This window comes from Indicator indicator, chromosome 8 (assembly GCF_027791375.1).
Source record: "Indicator indicator isolate 239-I01 chromosome 8, UM_Iind_1.1, whole genome shotgun sequence".
Lineage (NCBI taxonomy): Eukaryota > Metazoa > Chordata > Aves > Piciformes > Indicatoridae > Indicator > Indicator indicator.
The window spans coordinates 2,471,445-2,495,700 of record NC_072017.1 but is presented as its reverse complement, the minus strand read 5'-3'; the positions used below and the strand labels follow the sequence as shown (position 1 = coordinate 2,495,700).

At 46.1% G+C, this 24,256-nt stretch overlaps 1 protein-coding gene across 1 annotated transcript in view; it reads right to left on the bottom strand.

Annotated features, from left to right (window-relative positions):
- The window catches only part of SCFD2 (sec1 family domain containing 2), a 196,212-nt gene that overhangs the window by 132,698 nt on the left and 39,258 nt on the right, over positions 1-24,256 (bottom strand). Inside the window, exon 4 of the mRNA XM_054383201.1 lies at positions 14,176-14,351. Coding sequence (XP_054239176.1) covers positions 14,176-14,351 — 176 coding nt within the window. The remainder of the gene's footprint in view (positions 1-14,175; positions 14,352-24,256) is intronic.

Sequence of the window (24,256 nt, the reverse complement as noted above, 5' to 3'; positions counted from 1 at the left end):
GACCACAATAGCTGAGGGAATCAAGTGTCTGAGAGAGTTTGCTGTGAGGGAAGTAATGTATGGAGATCATAAGACTCTGAATCCTGATGAAATTCGTGTTGGAACAGGCCTTGCCAAAAAGCTCATTAAGCTTGCTCCTCCTAATTATGCTACTATTCTGGCAAGCAGGATTGTGGCAAGAAATTATGGTGGAGTGCCTCCTACTGTTGGCCATTTCACTGACCAAATGAGGCAATTGGAGGATAGTCTTGCACGTACTTCTTTGGTTTCAGCCATTGAAACTTTATCTGGAGAAATAAAGAATTGCATGAAAGAGCTGAAGGAGGAACTTAAAACCTCCATATCCAACTTGATGAAGGGGGATGATTCTGATTCCTCTTCCTCCAGATGGATACAAGTTTCAGCTGTTAGGAACAGACGTGCTCCAAGAAGGCCATTCCAGAATAGGTCAAACCAAAACAGACAGCAGAGGCAATCACGTGGCAGTATCTGGATAACTCTGCGTGATCAGTTTGGTGAGAACATGAACAGATGGGATGGTCGACCAACTTCTGATCTTTTCAAGAGGTTACGGGAGCTGCAGAGGGGCAGATCCCGAGGTAGCAATACCAGGAGGGTAGCTGTCGCTTCCTCAGTTTCCCAGAACAACTCTGATAGCTCCAACAGTGATCCTAATTCTGGTGCTGGATGTTGTGCCAGCTGTACATGTGGAGGTAATCCCCACCATTAGGGGTGCCCTGCCTTCCGCCAGAGGGAGGTAAGGGATAATGGAGATAACAGAATCTATTGGGATGTGTACATCCAGTGGCCTGGCACTTCAAAATTTCAGAAGTACAGGGCCTTGGTTGACACAGGAGCTCAGTGCACCATAATACCATCAAATTATCAAGGGGGAGAATCTATAACTATTCAGGGAGTCACTGGTGGATCTCAAGAGTTGTTTAAGATAGAGGTTGATATAAGCTTAACTGGGAAGCAGTGGAAGAAACATACTATTGTAACAGGTCCTAATGCACCTTGTATTTTGGGAATTGACTTTCTGAGAGAAGGGCGTTTTAAAGACCCTAAGGGTTACAAATGGGCTTTTGGAATAGCAACTGTAGAAATTGATGGAGGAAAATTGAAGTTGTCCATTAGACCTGAGCTTTCAGATGAATCTGCAGTTGTGGGACAACATGAGATAGAGGATGTAAAGCTGCCGGTTGCTTCTCAAACTGTGCATCACAGACAATACAGAACCAACCGTGACTCTTTGGTGCCCATTCAAAACTTCATTCGTCAGTTGGAGAGTCAGAAGGTCATCAGCAAAACTCATTCACCTTTCAACAGTCCAATCTGGCCTGTGAGAAAGCAGAATGGAGAGTGGCGTCTGACAGTTGATTTCCGTGCCTTGAACGAAGTAACTCCACCCATGAGTGCAGCTGTACCAGACATGATGGAACTCCAATATGAGCTGGAATCCAAGCAGGCCAAATGGTATGCTACCATAGACATTGCTAATGCTTTCTTCTCTATTCCCATAGCAGAGGAATGCAGGCCTCAGTTTGCTTTCACCTGGAGAGGCATTCAGTACACATTCAATCGTTTGCCCCAGGGGTGGATTCACAGTTCAACCATCTGCCATGCAGTGATCCATGATGCTTTGGAGAAAGGTGGAGCTCCAGAACACATTCAGTTCATCGATGACATCATCGTCTGGGGTGAGACTGCTGAAGAAGTCTTCGAGAAAGGTAACAAAATCCTTGACATTCTCTTGCAAGCTGGTTTCGCTATCAAGCGAGACAAGGTGAAAGGACCTGCCAGAGAAATCCAGTTTCTGGGAGTGCGGTGGCAAGATGGTCGCCGTCACATCCCAATGGATGTGATAAGCAGAGTCTCCACCATGGCAAATCCCACCAACAAGAAAGAAACTCTGCGTTTCTTAGGCATAGTGGGATTTTGGAGACTGCACATTCCTGGATACAGTCAGATTGTGAAACCTCTATATGATGTGACTCGAAAGAGAAACAGTTTCCAATGGGGTCCTGAGCAACAAGCAGCCTTTGACCAGATCAAGCGAGAGGTAGTCCAAGCGATGGGTCTGGGACCTGTCCGAACTGGTCCAGACATTAAGAACATTCTGTACACGGCCGCCAGTGACAATGGTCCAACCTGGTGCTTATGGCAAAGAGCTCCAGGGGAGACACGAGGACGTCCTCTTGGTTTCTGGGGTCGTGGCTACAGAGGCTCAGAGGCAAACTACACTCCAACAGAGAAAGAGATTTTAGCTGCTTATGAAGGAGTGAAAGCTGCTTCTGAAGTGATTGGAACTGAGACACAACTTCTTCTAACTCCTAGATTGCCAGTTCTGAATTGGATGTTCAAAGGCAAAGGTTCTTCACCACATCATGCAACAGATGCTACCTGGTCTAAGTGGATGGCTCTGATAACACAGCGAGCTCGAATGGGAAATCTCGAAAGGCCTGGTTTGGTGGAGGTGATCACAAACTGGCCAGAAGGCACAAGCTGTGCTAAACCTCCAGAGGAGAGAGTAACTCGTGTTGAGGAAGCTCCTCCTTACAGTGATCTGTCTGATGATGAAAAGAGATATGCTTTGTTCACAGACGGTTCCTGTCGTCTGGTTGGGAACAAGCGGAGATGGAAATCTGCAGTGTGGAGTCCAACGCGCAGAGTTGCAGAAGCGAGAGATGGAGAACGAGAATCCAGTCAATTCGCAGAGGTAAAAGCTGTCCAGCTAGCTCTTAACGTAGCTGAACGTGAGAGATGGCCAAAGCTTTATCTCTACACCGACTCGTGGATGGTAGCCAATGCCTTGTGGGGTTGGCTGAAAGACTGGAAGAAGAATAGCTGGCAGAGGAAAGGAAAGCCAATCTGGGCTGCAGATCTGTGGCAAGACATTGCTGCTCGTATTGAGAGAATCCCAGTGAAAGTGAGACACATCGATGCTCACATTCCTAAGAGCAAAGCTACTGAGGAACAACAACACAACCATCAGGCAGATCTAGCTGCAAGAGTTTCCCAGGTGGACACAAACTCTGATCCTGATCCTGATCTTGACTGGAAACACCGAGGTGAGCTGTTCTTAGCTCGGTGGGCCCATGACTCGTCAGGACATCAAGGCAGAGATGCAACCTACCGATGGGCTCGTGACAGATCCATTGACATTTCCATGGATGCTATCACACAAGTCATCCATGACTGTGACATTTGTGCTGCTATTAAGCAGGCAAAGCGGATCAAGCCCTTGTGGTACGGTGACCGATGGTCCAAGTACAAGTATGGTGAAGCCTGGCAGATTGACTACATCACTCTACCTCGTTCTCCATCTGGTAAGCAGTATGTGCTGACTATGGTAGAGGCAAGCACTGGATGGCTGGAAACTTATCCAGTTCCTCCTGCAACTGCACGTAACACCATTCTTGGTCTGGAAAGACAAATCCTGTGGAGACACGGAACTCCAGCGAGGATTGAGTCGGACAATGGAACTCACTTCAAGAACAATCTTGTAAAAAACTGGGCCAAAGAGCACGGCATCGAGTGGATATTCCACATTCCCTACTATGCACCAGCTGCAGGGAAGATCGAACGCTACAACGGTTTGCTGAAAACCACTCTCAAAGCCATGTGTGTCGGTGTGAGCTGAAATTCCCCCCCCCACCGACACTAACCAGGCTAGCTCACTCTGGAAGCAAATGAAAAGCTGTATTTACAAGCAGAGTCTAAAATCTACAATGAAATGCAATGAATATGTACAAATATACAAAATTCACAACATTCACAAATATATACAATCAACAGAAAAAGCACAATCGATCTCCCTTTGCTTCCCCCCAAGGGGACCCTCCCAAAGGGGCCTCTCTCTCTCCCAGGAGCTTCCCCCAGACCCCCCTGGACAGAGAAGCAGAGTTAGTTAGAGCAGAAAGTTGTTAACTTAGCTGCCAAGGTCAGTACGTGTTATCTTCAGCCAGAAGAGAAGAAGAAACAGCAGCCAGACAGCCCAGCAACTGCCCCCGCTGCAGAACGCAGAATGTGCAGAGTGCCCACTTTGTTTTGGGTAATAGTTCTTAAACATTTCTATCTATCCAATGGAAGTGTTTAGAACAATCGTTATTTTGCTTTCTTACACCCAATAATGACTTATTTACATTCTTTCACTTTCTCTGTTCTGAACTTTGCAAGGAAAAATTAAAAAGACAGTTTCAAACCATCACACCATGGGGGGTGGAACTTTGAAAAACTGGGAGAAACATTTAGCACAAGCAACCTGGTTGGTGAATAGTAGAGGTTCAGTGAATCGAGCTGGACCTGCCCAATCAGATTTGTTACGAAAGGAGGAAGGTGATAGAGTTCCTGTTATCAGAGAAAAGAATCTGTTAGGCAAAACTGTTTGGGTATTTTCTCCTTCAGGAGAGGCCAAACCTGTCCGAGGGGTGGTTTCTGCTGAAGGTCCTGGTCACACCTATTGGGTAATGCAAGAAAATGGTGAAATTCAGTGTATTCCACAAAGAAATCTAACTTTGGCTGAGAGAGGTTAAATTCAGAGTGTTGCGCAGATACAGCATCGCGCCCAAGAGGAGAGTCCATGAGATCTACGGTACACGAACCCTGAGAGCCCTGAGTCACCTGAGAGTCCCTGTTCCTTCCTTCGCTCCATCTGCGAGGAAACAAGCTGTTTGCTGTTCTTCCTGTGATTTGACTCTTTTGAATCATCTACATCTGAGATAGCCGGAATGGACTATGGTCTTTATTCACCTGTTGTTGTAGATATTATTTTGGATTAGATAGATGATAGTAGCAGCCAATGGAATTGTTTAGAAGGGGTGGACTGTGGTGGTTTGAAACTGTCTTTTTAATTTTTCCTTGCAAAGTTCAGAACAGAGAAAGTGAAAGAATGTAAATAAGTCACTATTGGGTGTAAGAAAGCAAAATAACGATTGTTCTAAACACTTCCATTGGATAGATAGAAATGTTTAAGAACTATTACCCAAAACAAAGTAGGCATTCTGCACATTCTGCGTTCGGCAGTGGGGGCAGTTGCTGGGCTGTCTGGCTGCTGTTTCTTCTTCTCTTCTGGCTGAAGATAACACGTACTGACCTTGGCAGCTAAGTTAACAACTTTCTGCTTAACTAACTCTGCTTCTCTGTCCAGGGGGGTCTGGGGGGAAGCTCCTGGGAGAGAGAGAGGTCCCTTTGGGAGGGTCCCCTTGGGGGGAAGCAAAGGGAGATCGGTTGTGCTTTTCTATTGATTGTATATATTTGTGAATGTTGTGAATTTTGTATATTTGTACATATTCATTGCATTTCATCGTAGATTTTAGACTTTGCTTGTAAATACAGCTTTTCATTTGCTTCCAGACTGAGCTAGCCTGGTTATTGTTGGTGGGGCGGGAATTTCAGCTCACACCGACACAGGTCCCTATCAAGTCCTAAAAATGCAGCTGTTTTCTTCCTGCTGTCGCTTTTTCCCACGCTGCCTAGTCCATAGAGAGAGATACACATCCAGTACAGCCCAGTGTGCTTCCAGCAGAACAAGGAGGCATGGTGATTCCAGGGGAAGGAACAGGAACCAGCAGTCAAGCTGTTAAATCACTCTGGTTAACTGGAAATGTATTGGGTTACCTTTGGTGGCTTTGCAACTGGACAACCTGGCGAATCCCTTTTGCAACCAACAGTGGAGGCAGATGCAAGAGTGTGGTATTTGTCATAAGCATCTCTAAGAAGCAAAAACATGGGGATGTTTTTTCAAAAGGCTCTTTGAATGTTCACCAGATGTGGAGCAGATGTGGCCCTTGAATGCAAGGGAATAACGCAACAATAAAGTCGAATCAATACAACGTGTGCCAGTAATCACACCAAGATGACATGCAAATGGCTGGAAAAACAGAACTATGTCAATTATTTTTAGTTCTTTGGGACAGAAAAGAATGGGCCACCTGGACAGCCAGGGGTTGCTGTTTGCAGCACTGTTTGAGGGCCCATCTGCATGAAATATGTGGCTCCCTCTGTGTGAAGGCGTCCGGCTGTTGTATTCTGACATCAGAGACGCAGTCCCGTGCCGCTGCTCACTGAGAGTCTTCAGGGGTAACAGATTTAAGGGTATCCTCTGCCTTTACAGATTTGATGAAAATAAGAACTCCTATGAACAGCACCTGCAGGAAAATGACCAGATAACTAGTGCCCTGCAGGAGTGCTTTAGTGATGTGTCTCACAACTGGGTAACCTCTTTGGATTGACAGAAGGGAATTAGGATGAGAAAGGACTCACTGTTTCGTGCTTATCTTTACTTCTAAGTCCACCCATCAGATACTAAAGAAATCACTCATTTTCCAGCAGTGATCACCTCTAATAGAGATTTTACTCAGGCTCTGGGTTAACACACCAATGCCTATAGTGATAGCTAGGAAAGAATTCATTTCACGGGGGCAACCAAAATGTTTGCAGACACTGACATTCGGAGTTCAAACTGACAGCCTTACATTGGCTGAGATCATACAGGAAAGGTTCCATTCCCTGTAGCTGCAAAAACTGGGTGAAATTAGAACCCAAAGCAAAACATTGAAGTCTTGCATCCTGCTAATAGACATCTCAGCTACTGTCCCCTGAAATGCATGGTGGCTTCCCAATCTACACATCTGTTGCCAATGCATGCAGACAGACCACTGCCAATTAAATGTTGGCACATTGTGCCTTGAGTACATTCACCCTCTTCTCTGCAGTGAAGGAGCAGATGAAACTAAACCAGTGTCAGACAATGCAATACAGAGATATGCAGAATGGCTCAGCGTGGAAGTGACTTCTGATATCATCTACTCTAATCTTACCGTGGGCAGGGACACCTCTCAGCTAGACTCAGCTGCTCAAGGCCTCATCCAACCTGGCTTGCTCCTCTGGCTGCAGCCCAGCACACAGCTGCCTGCTGGGCTGCATGGGGAGCTTCTCAGCAACCAACACCCCCAAGTCTCTATCTGCAGAGCTACTCCCAACCCACTCTGCACCCAGCCTGGATCCAGCCCAACCCAAATGCAGGACCTTGCACTTTGACTTGTTGAACCTCATGCAGTTGGCACTGGCCAACATCTTTGAAGAGTTTCTCATCTTTGGCAGCTTTTCCTCTTCTCTTAAAAATGCCCTTGTTAAAAAAAAACAAAAACAAATGTGAGACTTTTTCCTCTCCCAGGCTATCATTTGTTACTTATCGGTTACCTCCATTTCACTCTCCTGAAGGCCAAACCTACATGAACCTGCCAGTTTGTGCTCAATGGCAGTGGTTTCTAGCCCGAGCCATTTATTTCTGGTAACTACAACCACATGTTTTAACCTGCTGCAAAATCATGAAATACTTCCCATCACTAGTCCAAGTTGGATCTCTATACTGAACTACCTAATGTGAACAAACAGCATTTCTGTACTTCAGACAGGCAGAGTGTGAGGAGGTAAATAGCAGTGAAGTGTCCTCATGGCTGATTAGGCACAGCTGCACAAATGGGCTGCTGGAGCTCATTAGCAAACACTGCACAAGATTTTAGGTGTGCCTTCATGCTGCCCTTCAGGTCTGCAGGCCACATGACTGCTTGGACTCACAGCAACACTCACACAACCAGATGCTGCATGCTTGAAAGGCACACAAAAGTAAACACTCTGGGAAGGGGTAGTGCAGGGTGGGACATCCAGAGAGAAATGTGTTTTTTCTTTTTCTTTTCTCCTGTGCCCAGTGCATTTTTCGTTAACAAAGCATTCTTATAGAATGGGTTTGGTTGGAAAAGTCCTTTAAGGTCATCAAGCCCAACTATCCTACAACTCCACCCAGCCCAGAGCCAAACTGTGTCTTTCCAACACCTCCAGGGATGGGGACTCAACCACATCCCTGGGCAGCCTGCTCCAGTCCCCAAGAACTCCTTCAGTCACAGTATCACAGTATCACAGTACATCAGAGGTTGGAAGGGACCTCCAGAGATCATCCAGTCCAACCTCCTCACCAGAGCAGCATCACCCAGGGTAGTCTGCACAGGAGTACATCCAGAAGGGTTTTGAAAGTCTCCAGAGAAGAAGACTCCACAACCTATCTGGGCAGCCTGCTCCAGGGCTCTGTCACCCTCACTGTAGAGAAGTTTCTCCTCATGTTGAGCTGAAATCTTCTATGGTCAAGCTTGAAGCTCTTGTTCCTTGTCTTATTGCTGTGCATCACCCAAAAGAGCCTGGCCCCCTCCACTTGACACCCACCCCTCAGCTATTGATAGACATTGATCAGATCCCCTCTCAGCCTTCTCTTCTCCAGACTAAACAGGCCCAGGTCTCTAAGTCTCTCTTCATAGGGGATATGCTCAAGTCCCCTAAGCATCTCTCTCCCTCTAGCAGTTCTTTTTCTTGAACTGTGGAGCCCAAAACTGGGTGCAGTATATCCAAGCTAAAACTCCCCCAGTGCAACCCGAGGGCACCTCCTCCCATCCCACCAGCTGTCCCTTGAGAGAAGACACAAACCCCCACCCAGCTCCAACCTCCCTTCAGGGAGTTGTAGAGAGCAACAGGGTCTCCCCTCAGCCTCTTGGAGTGAGGGGAGTAGAAGAGTCAACTCAGATAAAACAATGCTACAGAAGCCATGTCAGCCTAGGCAAAAGCAGGTCATTTCTAGGTATGGAGCAAGTACTTCCTTTAGCTTTTTGGGGGCAGATGGGGTGAAAATGAGAAGGAAGGAATGACAAGGGAGAGGGTTGGACCAGATGACTTTTGCAGGTCACTTCCAACCCAGACCATTCTATGATTCTATAAACACCACCTTGGTTTCCATCAAGCAAGCAAAATCCAATGAAGAATATACTTGGGTTTCCTACTAAAAGTAATGGGCTGGGGAAAAATATTAGCTTCAGAGCCTGAGCACAGTTGTGCTTTCAAAGAGCTTCATGATGAAGAACAGATGATGCAGAGGTAAAAGCTGCAATTTGCAGGCAGCAGCCATAAAGGTGTTTGCACAAGCATGTCAAGACACACCAAGTTCAATTTTTTTTTTTTTTTTTTTTTTTTTTTTTGCTGGGGCATATTCTGTGGGACACAAGACAATCAAAGAGGCTCAGCTCACACCTAGGGATCAGTGCTGTGCCACTGAATCTATCTGCTTTCCAGGATGGGACTGACTAACACCCAGGCAAGCCAGACTGTGGGAAAAGCAGTCCAGGGTGCACCTGTGTGTCTGTGCACATACCCTGTGCCCAGAAATGTCTGTGATCCAAGGAAGTGCGTGGGCCAGTGGAAAGAGAAATATGCAACTCATTAAGGTGGAAAGAGACAGAGGGAATGCAACGTGGCAGCACCACTGTTAATTTTGGATCTCACCCACAGCAAAGTTTTCATTCATTTTCACTTGTGTTGTTTCTCCACTTTCTCCTTGCCAGTCTGTAGGAAATAATCAACTATATCCTCCAAAAAATGAGGAAAACTAACATGACAGAGTAATATAATCCCACTCAAAGACAGATATACAGTGCTGGCACTACCCAGCTGGTTTGCAGACAAGAGATTGGAACTCTGATTTACTGCCTTTGAGCTAACAACCATAATGCTGTTGCCAGGAGTACAGCTCTCACTAGAGACTGTGCTCTGTGGTATTGATTTCATTATTGTTATAACAGTAACTAGAATCTTACCTAGGGACAACACATGGACCCTCAAAATAAGGACTAGAATAGTTAGTGAAAGCAGACAAAACCTAAAGGTAAATGCTCCACACCTATAGCAGGGGCAAAATCCAGTTAGGATTATTGGGCAAGAAACCTGTTTGCAAAGGCCTGTGGTGATAGGACAAGGGGCAACAGCTGCAAACTAGAGAAGAGGAGATTTAGATTGGATGTTAGGAACAAGTTCTGCACCATGAGGGCAGTGGAATACTGGAACACTTTGCCCAGGGAGGTGGCTGGGGCTCCATCCCTGGAGATATTGAAGGTGAGGCTCCACAGGGCTCTAGGCAACCTGATCTAGTTGAGGATGTCCCTGCTGAGTGCAGAGGGGGTTGGACTGGATGAGCTTTAGAGGTCCCACTCCCCTTCCCACTTAGAAGTTTTATGGATGGTGAGAATTAGAAAAGTAGGAAGAGGACCTCAAGAGGAGGAAAATACAGTGGGGTAGGGTACCTCCTTGGTAACTAGGATATAGTGTTCCAACTCACAAAGCAATGAAAACTTTTGGGTAGTAAAAGCTCCATTACGTGCAGAGGTAGAGCAGCAGAACACAGAGAAAGCTTGTGATTGACAAGGTGAATCCTTCTGATGCATTACTTTGCAAAAGATCCTCTTTCCTTTGAGGTCAAGGCCATGATCCCATCAAAATCCAATTTTGCTCTCAGGCCATTCATCCATCTCAGTTAAGGAGGGGACGATTCAAAGTGTGCAGCTGCCCCAGCTTCCAGTGGACTTCTAGTCAAAAGAAAAATTCCTTTCTAGAAATGTAAAAAACTTACTGAGACAACATAGGCCTGGAAAATGTAGTTAGAGATATTGAATTATGACCAAATAGTGGGAGTAGGCTGCTTTCTACCCCTGTCAGGCCATTTTTAGCAGTGAATCCCTGCAACATCAACTGAAAGGAGTGAATCAAGGAGTAAAGAGAAGAAGAGAAAAAGTTATTCCATGTAAAGAATTAGACTAAAGGTTTCACGTTGGCAATGGCCTCCTGGGGTGCATCAAGAAAAGTGTATCTAGCAGGGCTAGGGAGGTTCTTCTTCCCTTCTACTCTGCCCTAGTGAGACCACACCTGCAATCCTGTGTCCAGTTTGGGCCTCCCCAGTTCAAGAGAGACAGAGACCTGCTGGGGAGAGTCCAACAGAGAGCCAGGAGGATGCTTAGGGGACTTGAGCATCTCCCCTGTGAAGAGAGACTGAGAGCCCTGGGGCTGTTTAGTGTGGAGAAGAGAAGGCTGAGAGGGGATCTGATCAATGTCTATCAATAGCTGAGGGGTAGGGGTCAAGGGGAGGGGGCCAGGCTCTTTTGGGTGGTGCACAGTGATAAGACATGGAACAATGGATACAAACTTGAACATAGAAGATTTCAGCTCCACATGAGGAGAAACTTCTTTTCAGTGAGGGTGACAGAGCCCTGGAGCAGGCTGCCCAGAGAGGTTGTGGAGTCTTCTTCTCTGGAGACTTTCCAAACCCACCTGGATGCATTCCTGTGTGGACTACCCTGGGTGACCCTGTTTTTGGCAGGGGGGTTGGAGTAGATGATCTCTGGAGGTCCCTTCCAACCTCTAATGTTCTGTAATTCTGTAATGTGTTTTTTCTGAAAAGCACAAATTGGACTAAGCAGAGAATCATGAGCCCCAGCAGAGAGATCCAGTGATGAGAGAAATTCCAAAACTGTGCAGATTTATTTTCTGGGGCAATCTGAGCATTCTTAGACATATTTCGGGTCTCTCAGTATTTTGCTCTTACAAACCCCTGTCACAGATTCACAGAATATCAGGGGTTGGAAGGGACCTTCAGAGATCATCCAGTCCAAACCCCCTGCCAGAGCAGAATCACCCAGAGCAGGGTCACATAGGAACACATCCAGGTGGGTCTGAAAAGTCTCTGGAGAAGGAGACTCCACAACTTCTCTGGGCAGCCTGCTCCAGGGCTCTGTCACCCTCACAGTAAAGAAGTTTCTCCTCATGTTGAGGTGAAACCTCCTCTGTTCCAGCTTGCACACATTGTTCCTTGTCCTATTACTGGGCACCCCCAAAAGGAGACTGGCACTTTCATTCTGACCCCCACCCCTCAGCTATTGATAGACATTGATCAGATCCCCTCTCAGTCTTCTCTTCTGCAGACTAAACAGCCCCAGGGCTCTCAGGCTCTCTTCGCAGGAGAAGTGTTCAAGTTCCTCAACCATCCTTACAGCTCTCCATTGGACTCTCTCCAGCAGATTCCTTTCTCTCTTGAACTGGGGAGCCCAAAACTGGACACAGTATTCCAGATGTGGTCTCAGAAGCAGATAGTGCAGGTCAGACTTTGCCCTGCACCCAGAGTTAGTAAAAGGCATCAGGCTGCACAGATTGTGTACTTCAGAACAACTGCTGTTTGAACCACTGGCAATGAGCAGGGGCTTAAGGAATAGTCACAAATGTTAGCCTGAAAAGTTTGCTTTGGCTACCATGTTTTTACACTCATATGCTGGGTGGAAGGCAGTGGCTATAATCCAAAGCCACCTATGATTATGAGAGTGCTTGTTATCCATTTCTGGTTTAGGAAGGATGCAGTCTGGCTGTTTCTTTGTTCTTTCCACTCCCCAACGATTTACTGAGTGGCTTTTATATAGGCAGCTGTCTGTTGTTGTGAAAACAAGGCTGAGCTTGCAGCTTTATTTTGATTCTAAAGCTGAACTGATTTTAAGGTGGAACTTAGCCAGCTTCTGAGAAGAGCTACGTGATGTGAATCACTGCAGGAGAGAGAAGGGGACTCTGGGCTGGCAGTCCCAAGCTCGACAGTGCAGACAACCAGAAGGCTGCACTGAGTTCCTTTAACTGAGATGTAGAATTATAGAAGAGTCTAAGTTGGAAGGGACCGCCAAAGCTCATCCAGTCCAACCCCCTCGCAGTAAGCTGGGGCATCCTCACCTAGGTCAGCTCTGGTTTCTTAACAAGAGACACTTCTTTATAGTGAGGGTGACGGAGCACTGGAGCAGGCTGCCCAGAGAGACTTTCCAAACCCACCTGGATGTGTTCCTGTGTGACCTGCCCTAGGTGATCCTGCTCTGGCAGGGGGGTTGGATTGAGTGATCTCTGGAGGTCCCTTCCAAGCCCTACCATTCTGTGAAAGCAGGTGTCTGTGTTATTAAACAATGTTTCAGTCTTACCAAGGGAGAAGAGTTTTTTAAATAAATAAAAACAAGAGCTTGCTACTATTTAAGTTTTGTATTTTTGCCCCCCTGAAATGTCACAGAAATTACTTAACTATTAAGCCATCAAATATGGGCAGAGTCTTCTCAAAGGACCAAGGACTGTTTCACAGAATCACAGATTGCATCAGGTTGGAAGGAACCCTCAAAGGTCATCTTGTCCAACCCCCTCTGCAGTCAGCAGGGACCCCTCCAAGTAGATCAGGCTGCCCAGGACCATATTGAGTCTGATCTTGAATGTCCCCAGGGATGGGGTCTCAACCACATCCCTGGGCAACCTGTTCCAGTATTTTACTCCTCTCATTGTAAAGAACTTCCTCCTAATGTCCAGCCTAAATGTACCCTGCTCCAGATTAAGTCCAGCTGGAAATTCCAGCACTTCTGCCTCTTAGACCTCTGCCAGCATTTGAAACCTCTGTATGTATGCCCAGCTTAGAGAACCCAACATCCTTCATCCTCTCTGGAATCCATCTTCAGAGGTAACAGAGCTGAGTTGTTGGTTGGTTTTCAACATCTGGACAAAGAGAGCTCATTTTTGCAGAAGTATCTGGTTTTAGTTGAGGCCCACACTCTACACTTAAGGCTCATGAAAACTTGCCTCTTTCTAGGCATTCAGAAGATGGTTCCTCAAAAAAACACAAAACAATGGCAGAAGAGACAGTCCAGGGAGGAAGGTTTTGAGCTTTCCCTGGATTTCAGCAGAAATTTATTTAGAAAAACTCCTCCTTTGTTTAGAACTACATCTCCAAAGGTTAGTAGGATAGAGTTCAATATACCACTAAATCTTAATTTCCTGAGAGAAATCCAAGAGTGATACATAATGGTATGTAAAGAATACTGTGGTCACCAACAGGATGCCATAAAAAATGTCCTGGTGGGAAAAGCTGAGGGCAGATGACAGCTGTGAGCAAGAGAAAACAACTCACTCTCTGGGTGCATGGAATCTCCTACTGTCTTGCAACTGCTTAGTAAATTACACAAGTTTTACACTCAGAGTAGCAGAGTCCTGATTCAGCACCTGGCCTCAAGAAGCATCTTCAGACTGGTAGTGATAATAATAATCTCATCCAACAAAAAGCTCTATTAGCTTGAAACTTCTCACAGATGAAAAACCATCACCCAACTCAGATTATTTATGTGCTTCACCTTGAAACACTACACCCAAGCATGTAGGTTCCAATTCCTTTCACCAGTTTGGTGACAAGGAGCAGCTTTTTATCCTCCTCCCTAACAAATACAAGCTCCCAAAATTCAATTCAAAAGTGAAAGGAAGCATTTTTATCTTAGGGCAAATCAATTCACAGCATAGATGTACCTGCAGAAGTAACCTCTCAAAGGCAAGGAAGTTGTCCCATTTGGCAGTCTGGGGGTGTTTCAAAGTCTGGATTGTGGCCAGCACAAGCTGTAGAAGACCACAATGGTTCTCCAAAGCTTTGAGATTATTTCTGAACAGCTGAAGGTAAGAGCTGAGCTGTTCTGGGGTGACTCTGCCTGTGGAAAGGAAAAGAAGACACAGCATTCAGCAGTGGCAAATACAAATCTCTGCTCTTTTAGATGATAGAGAATGGCTTATAGAGAACTTCAGAAGCTCTTTCTACTGTGAGCCTGATCCTGGATTCATTGCAATTGCTGGCAGCCTCAAGCTGCAGCAAGAGGTGAAGACAAAGATTGGTTTCATCCAGGAATTGTGGTGTATGGCAGATATTTAACCAGCCACAACAGATGTAGACATAAAGGGTGAACAGCATTTTTTGTTCTCAGCAACAGAGGGACATTCTTTCCTGTGAGGGTGGTGAGGCACTGAGCAGGTTGCCTGGAGTTGTTGTGGATGCCCTCTCCCTGAAAGTGCTCAAGGCCAGGCTAGATGAGGCTTTGAGCAACCTGCTCTAGTGGAAGGTGTCCCTGCCCATGGTGGGGGACTTGGAACAGGATAAACTTCAGGATCCTTTCCAAGCCCAAACCATTCTATGATTAATTTAAGCTAGGCAAATAGTACTTGACAGTGACTGCTAAACAATGGTTGACCTTTCTGTTTTCAAAAAACACCAACTGGAATTTGTCAGCCTTTTGCCTTACACCAAACCCCCCTCTGGCCACTTCCTGAGCATGCATTTTTCATCAGTATTGACTCAAAAACAAAACCAAAACCAAACCCAACAAACAAAACCAAACACAGAAATAATGTTAGTGATTCAAAGAATCTTTTCTAGAGCTCTTTTTGGAAGGGATGCTTCCAAGGCATGACTCTCTAGCTTCTGAGCTGCAGTCAGCATTGCATCATTTCACCCATAGTGTGACTAAACATCCCAGTGCCTATACATTGACCTGAATAGGATAGAATAGATTCATTCATGGAAAGGTTTGGGTTGGAAGGGACCTGAAAAATCATCCAGTTCCAATCCCCCTGCCATGGGCAGGGATACCTCACACTAGAGCAGGTTCTCAAGGCCTCATCCAGCCTGGCATGAGGGAGTCACTCAGGCCATACAAACACTACAGAATTAGCAGTTGTTTGATCCAAGATCAAAGTGGCAACTAACCTGCTCAATCAATGTGTATTTTAGCAGTGATCTGCTCCAGGAAGGAAGGTCCATAGTGCCTCATCTGCCCCAAGAAAATCACCATAGGAAATCATTCCATCAATGTGCAAGTGAAAATGGTGTCAAAACAGCAGCCTGGCTGCAAGTCTGGACTAAGATCCTCTGTCAGTAATCACAGAGTTAACCAGGTTGGAAAAGTCCTCTGGGATCATGAAGTCCAACCTATCACTGAACACCATCTAATCACCCAGACCATGGCACTAAGTGCCCCATCCAGGCTCTTCTTAAACACCTCCAGGGATGGTGACTCCACCACCTCCCTGGGCAGCCCATCCCCATGGCCAATCTCTCTTTCTAGGAAGAATTTCTTCCTAACATCCATCCCAAACCTCCCCTGGCACAGCTTGAGACTGTGTCCTCTTGTTCTGGTGCTGCTTGCCTGGGAGAAGAGACCAATCCCCACCTGGCTACAACCTCCCTTCAGGTAGTTGTAGAGAGCAATGAGGTCTCCCCTGAGCCTCCTCTTCTCCAGGCTAAACACCCCCAGCTCCCTCAGCCTCTCCTCACAGGGCTGTGCTCCAGACCCCTCCCCAGCTTTGTTGCCCTTCTCTGGACACATTCCAGCACCTCAACATCTTTCTTGAGTTGAAAACTGTTCACAGTACTCAAGGTGTGGCCTAACCAGAGCTGAGTACAGGGCAGAATATCATCTTACTCAAGCAAGCCAGATCTAAGGAGCAGGGACATATGAGATGGAGGGAGGAGGTGCCCTTAAGTTAAACAAGACAACCTCTGGTGCCAGGAAGGCACTAAGCGGAGCTGATGCTAGGCATTTCATGGCTTACACCACTGACCATTTTATGCCTTATTTTTCCACAAGGGAAAGCTCTTGTAAGGGTGTCACTGTTTTTCTGCTCTGTGTTTGGTTTTATCATCACTTTACAAGGCTCTCCATCTGCCTCCATCCTTTCAGTATCACATAAATAGCAGGACTGAATACATGTCGAAAGCACTTTCTCTTAGTTTCAGTTGATACCAAGAGTGGTCTTTGGAAGAGCTTTTGGATTAGGGAAAGCTGCTAAATAAAGCAAAAAACCCCACACAGGATCTTTATGTGAATTTCAACAGAAAGCATCAGACCTGAAAGTCAGCAAATGAGCACACAGCTCAAGCTGACACCACTCAGAAGGCTGGAAAAGCTGGAAAAAGGGCTTCCACAGTGAGCCCACATGGGCCACAACAGCAACCACAGCCATGTGTGTTTTCAGACTAAACACTGGAGCCTTCAGCCTTGTTTTATTTCTTTTCAAGCTGTGTCAGGCAGATTTACACGGTGATTTGGAGATGTCAGTCCAGGAGGGCCTTGCAGCATACCTTTGATAATGACTGCATTAGTGCCTAGAGCAGTCCTGAGATGTTGTAGCGGATCCACAATCCGCTTCCATGAGAAAACACCAAGCTACCAGCCCTTCCCTCATATGAAACAGGATGAATGGGAATGCTTTCAAGACTTCTGATTTCAATTGTTAAAAAAACAACATAATTTTTCAAGGGTTTTGTTCCATATCATCCCTTGTAAAAGTGAATCCAGATGCAGCACTAGATGAGTTTGAGATAAACAATCAAATTCTTTCCCACCCTAAAGAGTGCCACCAAAAGAAAGTCCAACACCTATGTAAACAGAAGTGAAATCCTGACCTGAGCAAGTCATTAACCAAACTTACACTGGCATTAAAGAGGCCAGCATCTCATCTGGGATACATCCACACAACCTCTTGGATCCAAGGTTCAAGACTCCCAGCCAATTTCTACACAGAAATCTCCCAGGACAGTTGGCTGCTAAGTACAACTGATCCAATAGATGAGGAAAGGAATTTGGGAAAGTGATTGGTGGCAGTCAGCAATTAATTGACTTTTCCTGAAGCCTAAATCCTCATCACCTTCCCTGCTGCTTGCTCACAGAGGGAGATTTTGGCACAACAGACTAAATTTAATCTAATCCCAACCTCACCAGCCTTTTATTTATTTTAAGACCCTCTGCCATTTCAGGTCCTTTTTTGTTCCAATGTGGCAGAGAAGTCCTCTGAAATCAAGAGCTGATGGCTTGAAGCCATTGCCCCTCACCCTATCACTGCAGACCTTTGCAAACAATCTCTCTCCATCCTTCTTGTAGGTCCCTTCAGGTACTGGAAGGTCACTATTAGGTCTCCCTGGAGCCTTGTCCAGGCTGAACACCCCCAGCTCCCTCAGCCTGTCCTCATAGCAGAGCTGCTCCAACCCCCTGAGCATTTTCATGGCCCTCCTCTGGACCCTCTCCACCAGGTCCATGTCCTTCCTGTGTTGAGGACTCCAGACCTGCACACAGTACTCCAGGTGAGGTCTCACCAGAGCAGAGCCAAGTGGCAGAATCACCTCTCTGGCTCTGCTGGCAACACTGCTTTGGATGCAGCCCAGGCTGTGATTTGCCTTCTGTGCTGCAAGCTCACACTGCCTGCTCCTGTCCAGCTTCTCGTCCACCACCACCCCCAAATCCTCTTCCTCAGGGCTGCTTTCTGTCACCTCCTCCTCCAGTCTGTATTGATAGTGAGGATTGTTCTCATCCAGAACCTTGCACTTGCTCTTGTTGAACCTCATGGGGTTCACCTGGGCCCTGCTCTCAAGCTTGTCCAGGTGCCCCTGGATGGCATCCCATCCCTCTGGTGTATCAGCACCACTCAGCTTGGATAAAGAAGGATAGGGAGCAGGGAAGGAAACAAGAAATGGTGATGAGATTGATGCTGTGGGTAGTACAGGAATTAATTTAGCTGAGAAACTGTGAATGGTTAGTTAGGAGCAAGCAAAGTACTTGTGCACTAATGCCTGCTCCAGGTGAAACTGCTTCAGCAAGCCATTTGGACTAGATCTCCATAGGTCCCTTCCAATCCCTACCATTCCCTGATTCTGTAGTGCCAGAAGCTTGGACACCAGAAAGAACAAATAATGCAGGGAATGAAAAAACATTACAGAAGTAACAGAAACATCACAGACTAAGTGCCAGCCTCACCAGTGAAAAGCCACTTCTGTCCCAGACTGAAAATCAGTGTGAGCAAGCAGCTCTGTATTTTAGTAATCTGATAAACTCAGGATAAGAAGGAAGAGATAACAGGGACTAGCCTAGACTAGGAAAAAAGAAAACTAATATTTATGTCTAAGGAACTGTGAAAATGAGCTACTTTATTAATCTGATGTCAGGACTATGAAAAGGCCCAGGGTAAATGTCCAAGAAAAACACACCTTGCATCAGAGAAAAAGGGGATAAAATGCAAAGGACATTTATCAGGTAGTATCACGTCAAGATAATCTGTAACCAATTAATTAATTGGGGGTGGGGGAGAGAAACTAGGATTAGAGGAATTGTAAGACATCTAAAAAACTTTCAAATGGCAAGTAAGATGCAGCAGAGAAGTGCTAGCATCTAGCAAGGTAAAAGAAGAGTGTCCTTGTACATATTTCTAGGACAAATGTTGGTACTAAGCAGAGCCAAATGTGAGCTGTCACAGGGTGTGAAGCACCATTAAGATGGAGAAAGAGCAGAAGGCATAGCTGGATTGCTTTGAGCATTGGTCTTATGTAAGGGGGTTGAAATTTAACAGCACAAAGTGCAAAATTCTGTATTTGGAGGCTAGGATAAAGAGCATCTGGTGTAAGCTGGGAGTTAAAACCTAAAACTGAAAGAAGCGGCAAATAATTTTTAGGCCTCCTGATTGTAAAAAGCAGGAACAACCTGTGCCAGGTGACAACAGTGACAGTGAAAACGGGGTGATAAAAATGCCTCAGCACAAAGCTTCTCCTGGAGCTCTCACTGCAGCTTCAACCACCTCCATTCTTGGAAGTTTAACTCAAGATTGTGCTGCATGCACAGAGAGGCTACTATAATGACTAAGGGTAGAGAGAACCTCAGGAAGGAAAGCTAAAAGCAGTGTCTAGCTTATATGGGTTCCTTGGTCCCACCTGGACAAAAAAATAGAGATCTCTATAAATGCATGGAAAATGCTTACATTAAGGGTCAATTAATAAATGCATGGAAAGCACTTACAGTAAAGGTCAATGTTGGTGCTACAATCAATGGGCATAAAGAGAGCAAGAACATATTTCCCCAAGACATCAAAATACACATTGCTGTACCAATCAGTCTTCCAACAGTGCAGGCAAGGCTGGAGGCAAACAAATTAAACTTGTTCTAAGGTGGGGTTGGATGAGTATCTAATGTGAAGCTACATAAATGCTCACAAAGCTTAATTCAATACAAATGGCCCCCTTCAAGCCTTCACTCCTATGATAATCAATCTGCAAAAATACTGGGAGATACAGATGGTGAATTCCACTTCCAACTGTCAAGAATTCAGGGCAGATCCCAGCAAAACTACAGATCACTGACAGGGACAGTGGGATTGAGGCACCAGCAAATCTGAGGGTGACACCAACCTGTGTGACCCAGTTGACATGCTGGAGGGAAGGGATGCTGCCAATCAGAGGGACTTGGACATGCAATTGCTCTTAAAGATCTGTCAAAAATCTGTTTTGCACAGAATCATACAATGGCTTCACTTGGAAGGGAGCTCAGAGATCATCTACTCTAATCTCCCCACCATGCCCAGGGACACCTCTCAACTAGACTCAGCTGCCCAAGGCCTCATCCAGCCTGGCTTTCAACACCCTCAGGCAGGAGGCAGCCACAGCTCCCTGGGCAGCCTATTCCAGAGTCTCACCACCCTCACACTGAAGAACTTCTTCCTCAGTTCCACTCTAACCCTGCTCTCCCTCAGCTTCAAACCATTCCCCATTGTCCTGTCTCCAGACACCCTGATGAGAAGTCCCTCTGCAGCCTTCCTGTCAGATCCTCAGGTATTGGGGTAGGTATTTGAGTAGCAAGAGCAGTCTGAGTGGAACAGCAAGCCTCTCACCTCAGCATTTAACTGGAACAAGCCACATTTGCTGACATAAGGCCAGAGGATGACTTTTTTTTTCCATTTCAAACTGATGCTGCAGTCTACGTCATGTAACACAGGCACCGCTTCAAGAAAATAATTTTTTCATGACAGATTTACTGGTGGGAGCAAAATCTTAAAACTCAGAATCTCTCAAAGTGCCTTTTCTTTTTTAACATCAGGATTTATGGATGATCAAGGTATCTAAAGAGCAAAGGTCAGAATTATCAATGTAGTGTTCCAAACACAGTCCTCATTTTGCCTTCTGACACGTAGTTAATTATCTCCAGAGGGACAAGAAAACAAGTAAAGAGGAAAGCACAGAAGCACATTTTGTGAGCAACTGCATAAATGAGTGGATGCTTTTCCATGACTACAGGAACTGTCAAACACACACAGCTTTAAACTTCGTTCACTTTTATGCAGGGAAAAAAAAAAGGTTTTGAGCTTCACTGGCCACAGCGCTTTTGCTGAGGTCCCTTTCTCTACAGCACCACAAATAAGAAATGACCTTGGCACACTTGTGCTCACAGGTGAGATTTTTCAAGGCAGTAAAGTCCTAAAAAACTTTTAAATCCCCTGGTTTCCTCTTCTTAGGAATGGGCTGTTAGAACTGGGGCTGTTCAGTCTGGAGAAGGCTGAGGGAAGACCTGATCAATGTCTATAAATATCTGAGGGGTGAGGAAGGTGCCAGGCTCCTTTTGATGATGCCCAGTGATAGGACAAGGAACAATGGGTGGAAGCTGGAACACAGGAGATTCCACCTCACCAGGAGGAGTCACTTCTGTATGGTGAGGGTGATGGAGCACTGGAGCAGGCTGCCCAGAGACGTTGTGGAGTTTCCTCTGGAGATTTCTGAAGCCAACCTGGATGTGTTCCTGTGTGACCTGCCCTAGGTGACCCTGCTCTGACAGGGAGGTTGGACTGGATGCTCACTGGAGGTCCCTTCCAACCCCTAGCGCTCTGTGATTCTGTGAAGACAGACCTCCTTCTCTCAGTAGCTTGCCTGTGATCATGTCCAACACCGGATACTTGTGAGGAATGCAGAAAGCTCTGATACTCCACAAAGCCAAGTGGGCAGCAGCACTGCTAAGGGACCTGGATGTTCTGCAAGCTAAGGGAGGCAATTTAGCAGAACGGATGACACTCCTTAGGTCTCCTTGTTAGTGCAACTGCCAGATGAAATTATTAACTGAAAACACTTTTGTTCCTCTCAGGAAGTTTCAGCAACCCTCTTTAGTAGGAAGTGCCAGAAAAATAATTTGATCTGAGCTTCAGTTAAGTTCAAAAGTCATCTGGTCCTTAAACTGTTAACAAAGCAGTGAAGAGCTCCAACTCCTACTTCGTTCTTAGGAGAGATGAAAAGTAGGCCAGCATGAGATGCTGTTTGGCTGCCTTCTCCACACAAAGTCTCTGGACCTGAAGAGCAGTAAAGCCTACAGCAGACTGGAAGCAGATGTCACAGGCTTACTTCTAAGTGTTTGCTCATCTACCACAACAAATCCATCCTCTCTGGGGCTGATGATCACCTGCAAGTCTTTCTTGCTCTTCTCTGTTTCCTTCTGTGTGCATTCTAACAATCAGTTTCCCCTTTTCACTGTTAAGTCAGGATGGACACAAAAGCAACAGCTCTCTCTAGCCAGTGGCTGCATTATTCTCTGCTTGTGTTCCCAAACTATAAAGCAAATTTCAAAACTTTTTCAATACATACCTGACATCTACTCTCCCAGAATTAAACTTCCTAGAGACTGTCATCTGTACTAAATTTCTGCCCTGGTGAGGCTGCATCTGGAATATTGTGTCTTGTTCTGAGCCCCTCAGGTCAAGAAGGATCTCAGGGAACTGTTTGAAAGAGTCCAGCACAGAGCCACAAAGCTGCTGAAGACAGTGGAACATCTCCCTGTGAGGCCAGGCTGAGGGAGCTGGGCTTGGAGAAGAGGAGCCTGAGGGGTGCCCTTATTCCTGTTGATAAAGATGGGCAGGGCAGTGTCAGGAGGACAGAGCCAGGCACTGCTCAGGGATGACCAATGACAGGACAAGGGGCACTGGGGGCAAGCTGGAGCACAGGAGGTGCCACAGGAACAGAAGGAAAAACTTTTTCCCTGTGAGGGTGGCAGAGCCCTGGAGCAGGCTGCTCAGAGAGGTTGCGGAGTCTCCTTCTCTGGAGATACTCAAAACCCAGCTGGATGTGTTCCTGGGGGACCTGCTCTAGGTGATCCTGCTCTGGCAGGGGGGTTGGACTGGATGATCTTTGAAGGTGCCAACTCCTAACATTCTGTAATTCTGTGAATGTTGGCATACCAGAATGTTCCAAATCTTCTTCTTAATCTTGACTAAATATGTACCATGGCCATATTTTATTACCTTACTTTGCACTTCTTTAACCAGGTTAATAAATATTAGGCCAAGTCCCAACAACCAGAGGGTCTCCAGCCCTGGATGAACACCAATCCTTGCAAACAGCCATTCACTGTGACTGAAAGGGGACTTGAAAGCAGCAAATTTTGTTGAATAAGCTCCTGAATGCTTTAAACCTCTTGTAGAAATGAACTTGTTTGTCTTAAAACAACACACCCAAAGGATTTCAGGTGGCTTGTGCATGTCCTCATCTAGCACTGAGACATATGTTTGCAGACACTGAGTACTTCATCATGTTCTTGGCATGCTGTCCCAGCCAGAGGGAGGTCCTTATTCTTCTTCAGTACATTATTCACAGGACTGACTATTTCTCTGATGGTTTCTGGAAGACTATCCTAACAATCATTTTGGGTGGTAAGCAAATAAATAGGGATGGAAAACATGATGCTGTCTGAGTACATACATATGTAATTCACCGTGTCTCTTGGGTACCCAGTCAGCCTCTGCGAGCCCCTGCGAGGCTGACTGATGAGGCTTACACAATGATGCTTGGGAGAACAGCCCTGGGCAAGGCACCCAGTTTTACTCTCTTGCCATGTTCCACCTCCAGCCTCACACGTAAAGACTTTGAAAGCACACCAGAACATACTGTATCTTTGGGTTAAAGCCTTTGGCACAGACTCTTCTTAGCAACACTTCATCCCTTTACTTCCACACCCCTGTTCAGCTACCTTCTTCAAGCTTCCTCCTGCCTGGTTTTGACCAGATGGCTCCTTTCTTAATGTAAAGAAATTCTGAGGCCCTCCCTGTAATCTCCTCAGACATACAAAGTACTTAGTGCTGATACTCACAAGTGTCCCAATGTCCCAACAAAGTACAGGTGTGCCACGTTTCCACTGCGTGCCAAGCAAGACACCAGAATCAGCATCTCCCACCCCACACTGATGAACCCTCCTGCTGGTGTAAAACATAGTCATGATGGCTGATGACCTCCATGAAATCACAGTCTCACAGTATATCAGAGGTTGGAAGGGACCTCAAGAGATCATCAGGTCCAACCCCCCTGCCAGAGCAGCATCACTTAGGATAGTCTGCACAGGAATGCATCCAGGTGGGTTTGGAAACTCTCCAAAGAAGGAGACTCCACAACCGCCATGGGGAGCCTGAAGGTATCAAGGCGTACAGGCACAGCAAGTTGTTTCTTATTTCCAACCAGGCTTCTTCCCCATAGGTACAGACAACAGCAACTGTAGGAAATTTCCTTTTGTTGGATTAAGAGTGTTTTCTTTTTCATACAGCTTCAAAGAGGCTTCAGAGACCTGCCCCTGTGTTTTTATCTATGTTTTGATCATCACAAACAGACAGCCTACAAGTACAGTTCTCTGCTCTGATTTCAAACCATTGCCCTTATCCTATCACTGCAGGCTTTTGCATACAGTTCCTCTGCAGCTTTCCTGCAGCCCCTTTCAGGTCCTGGCAGGCTGCTCTCAGGTATCCCTGGAGCCTTCTCTTCTCCAGGCTGAACACCCCC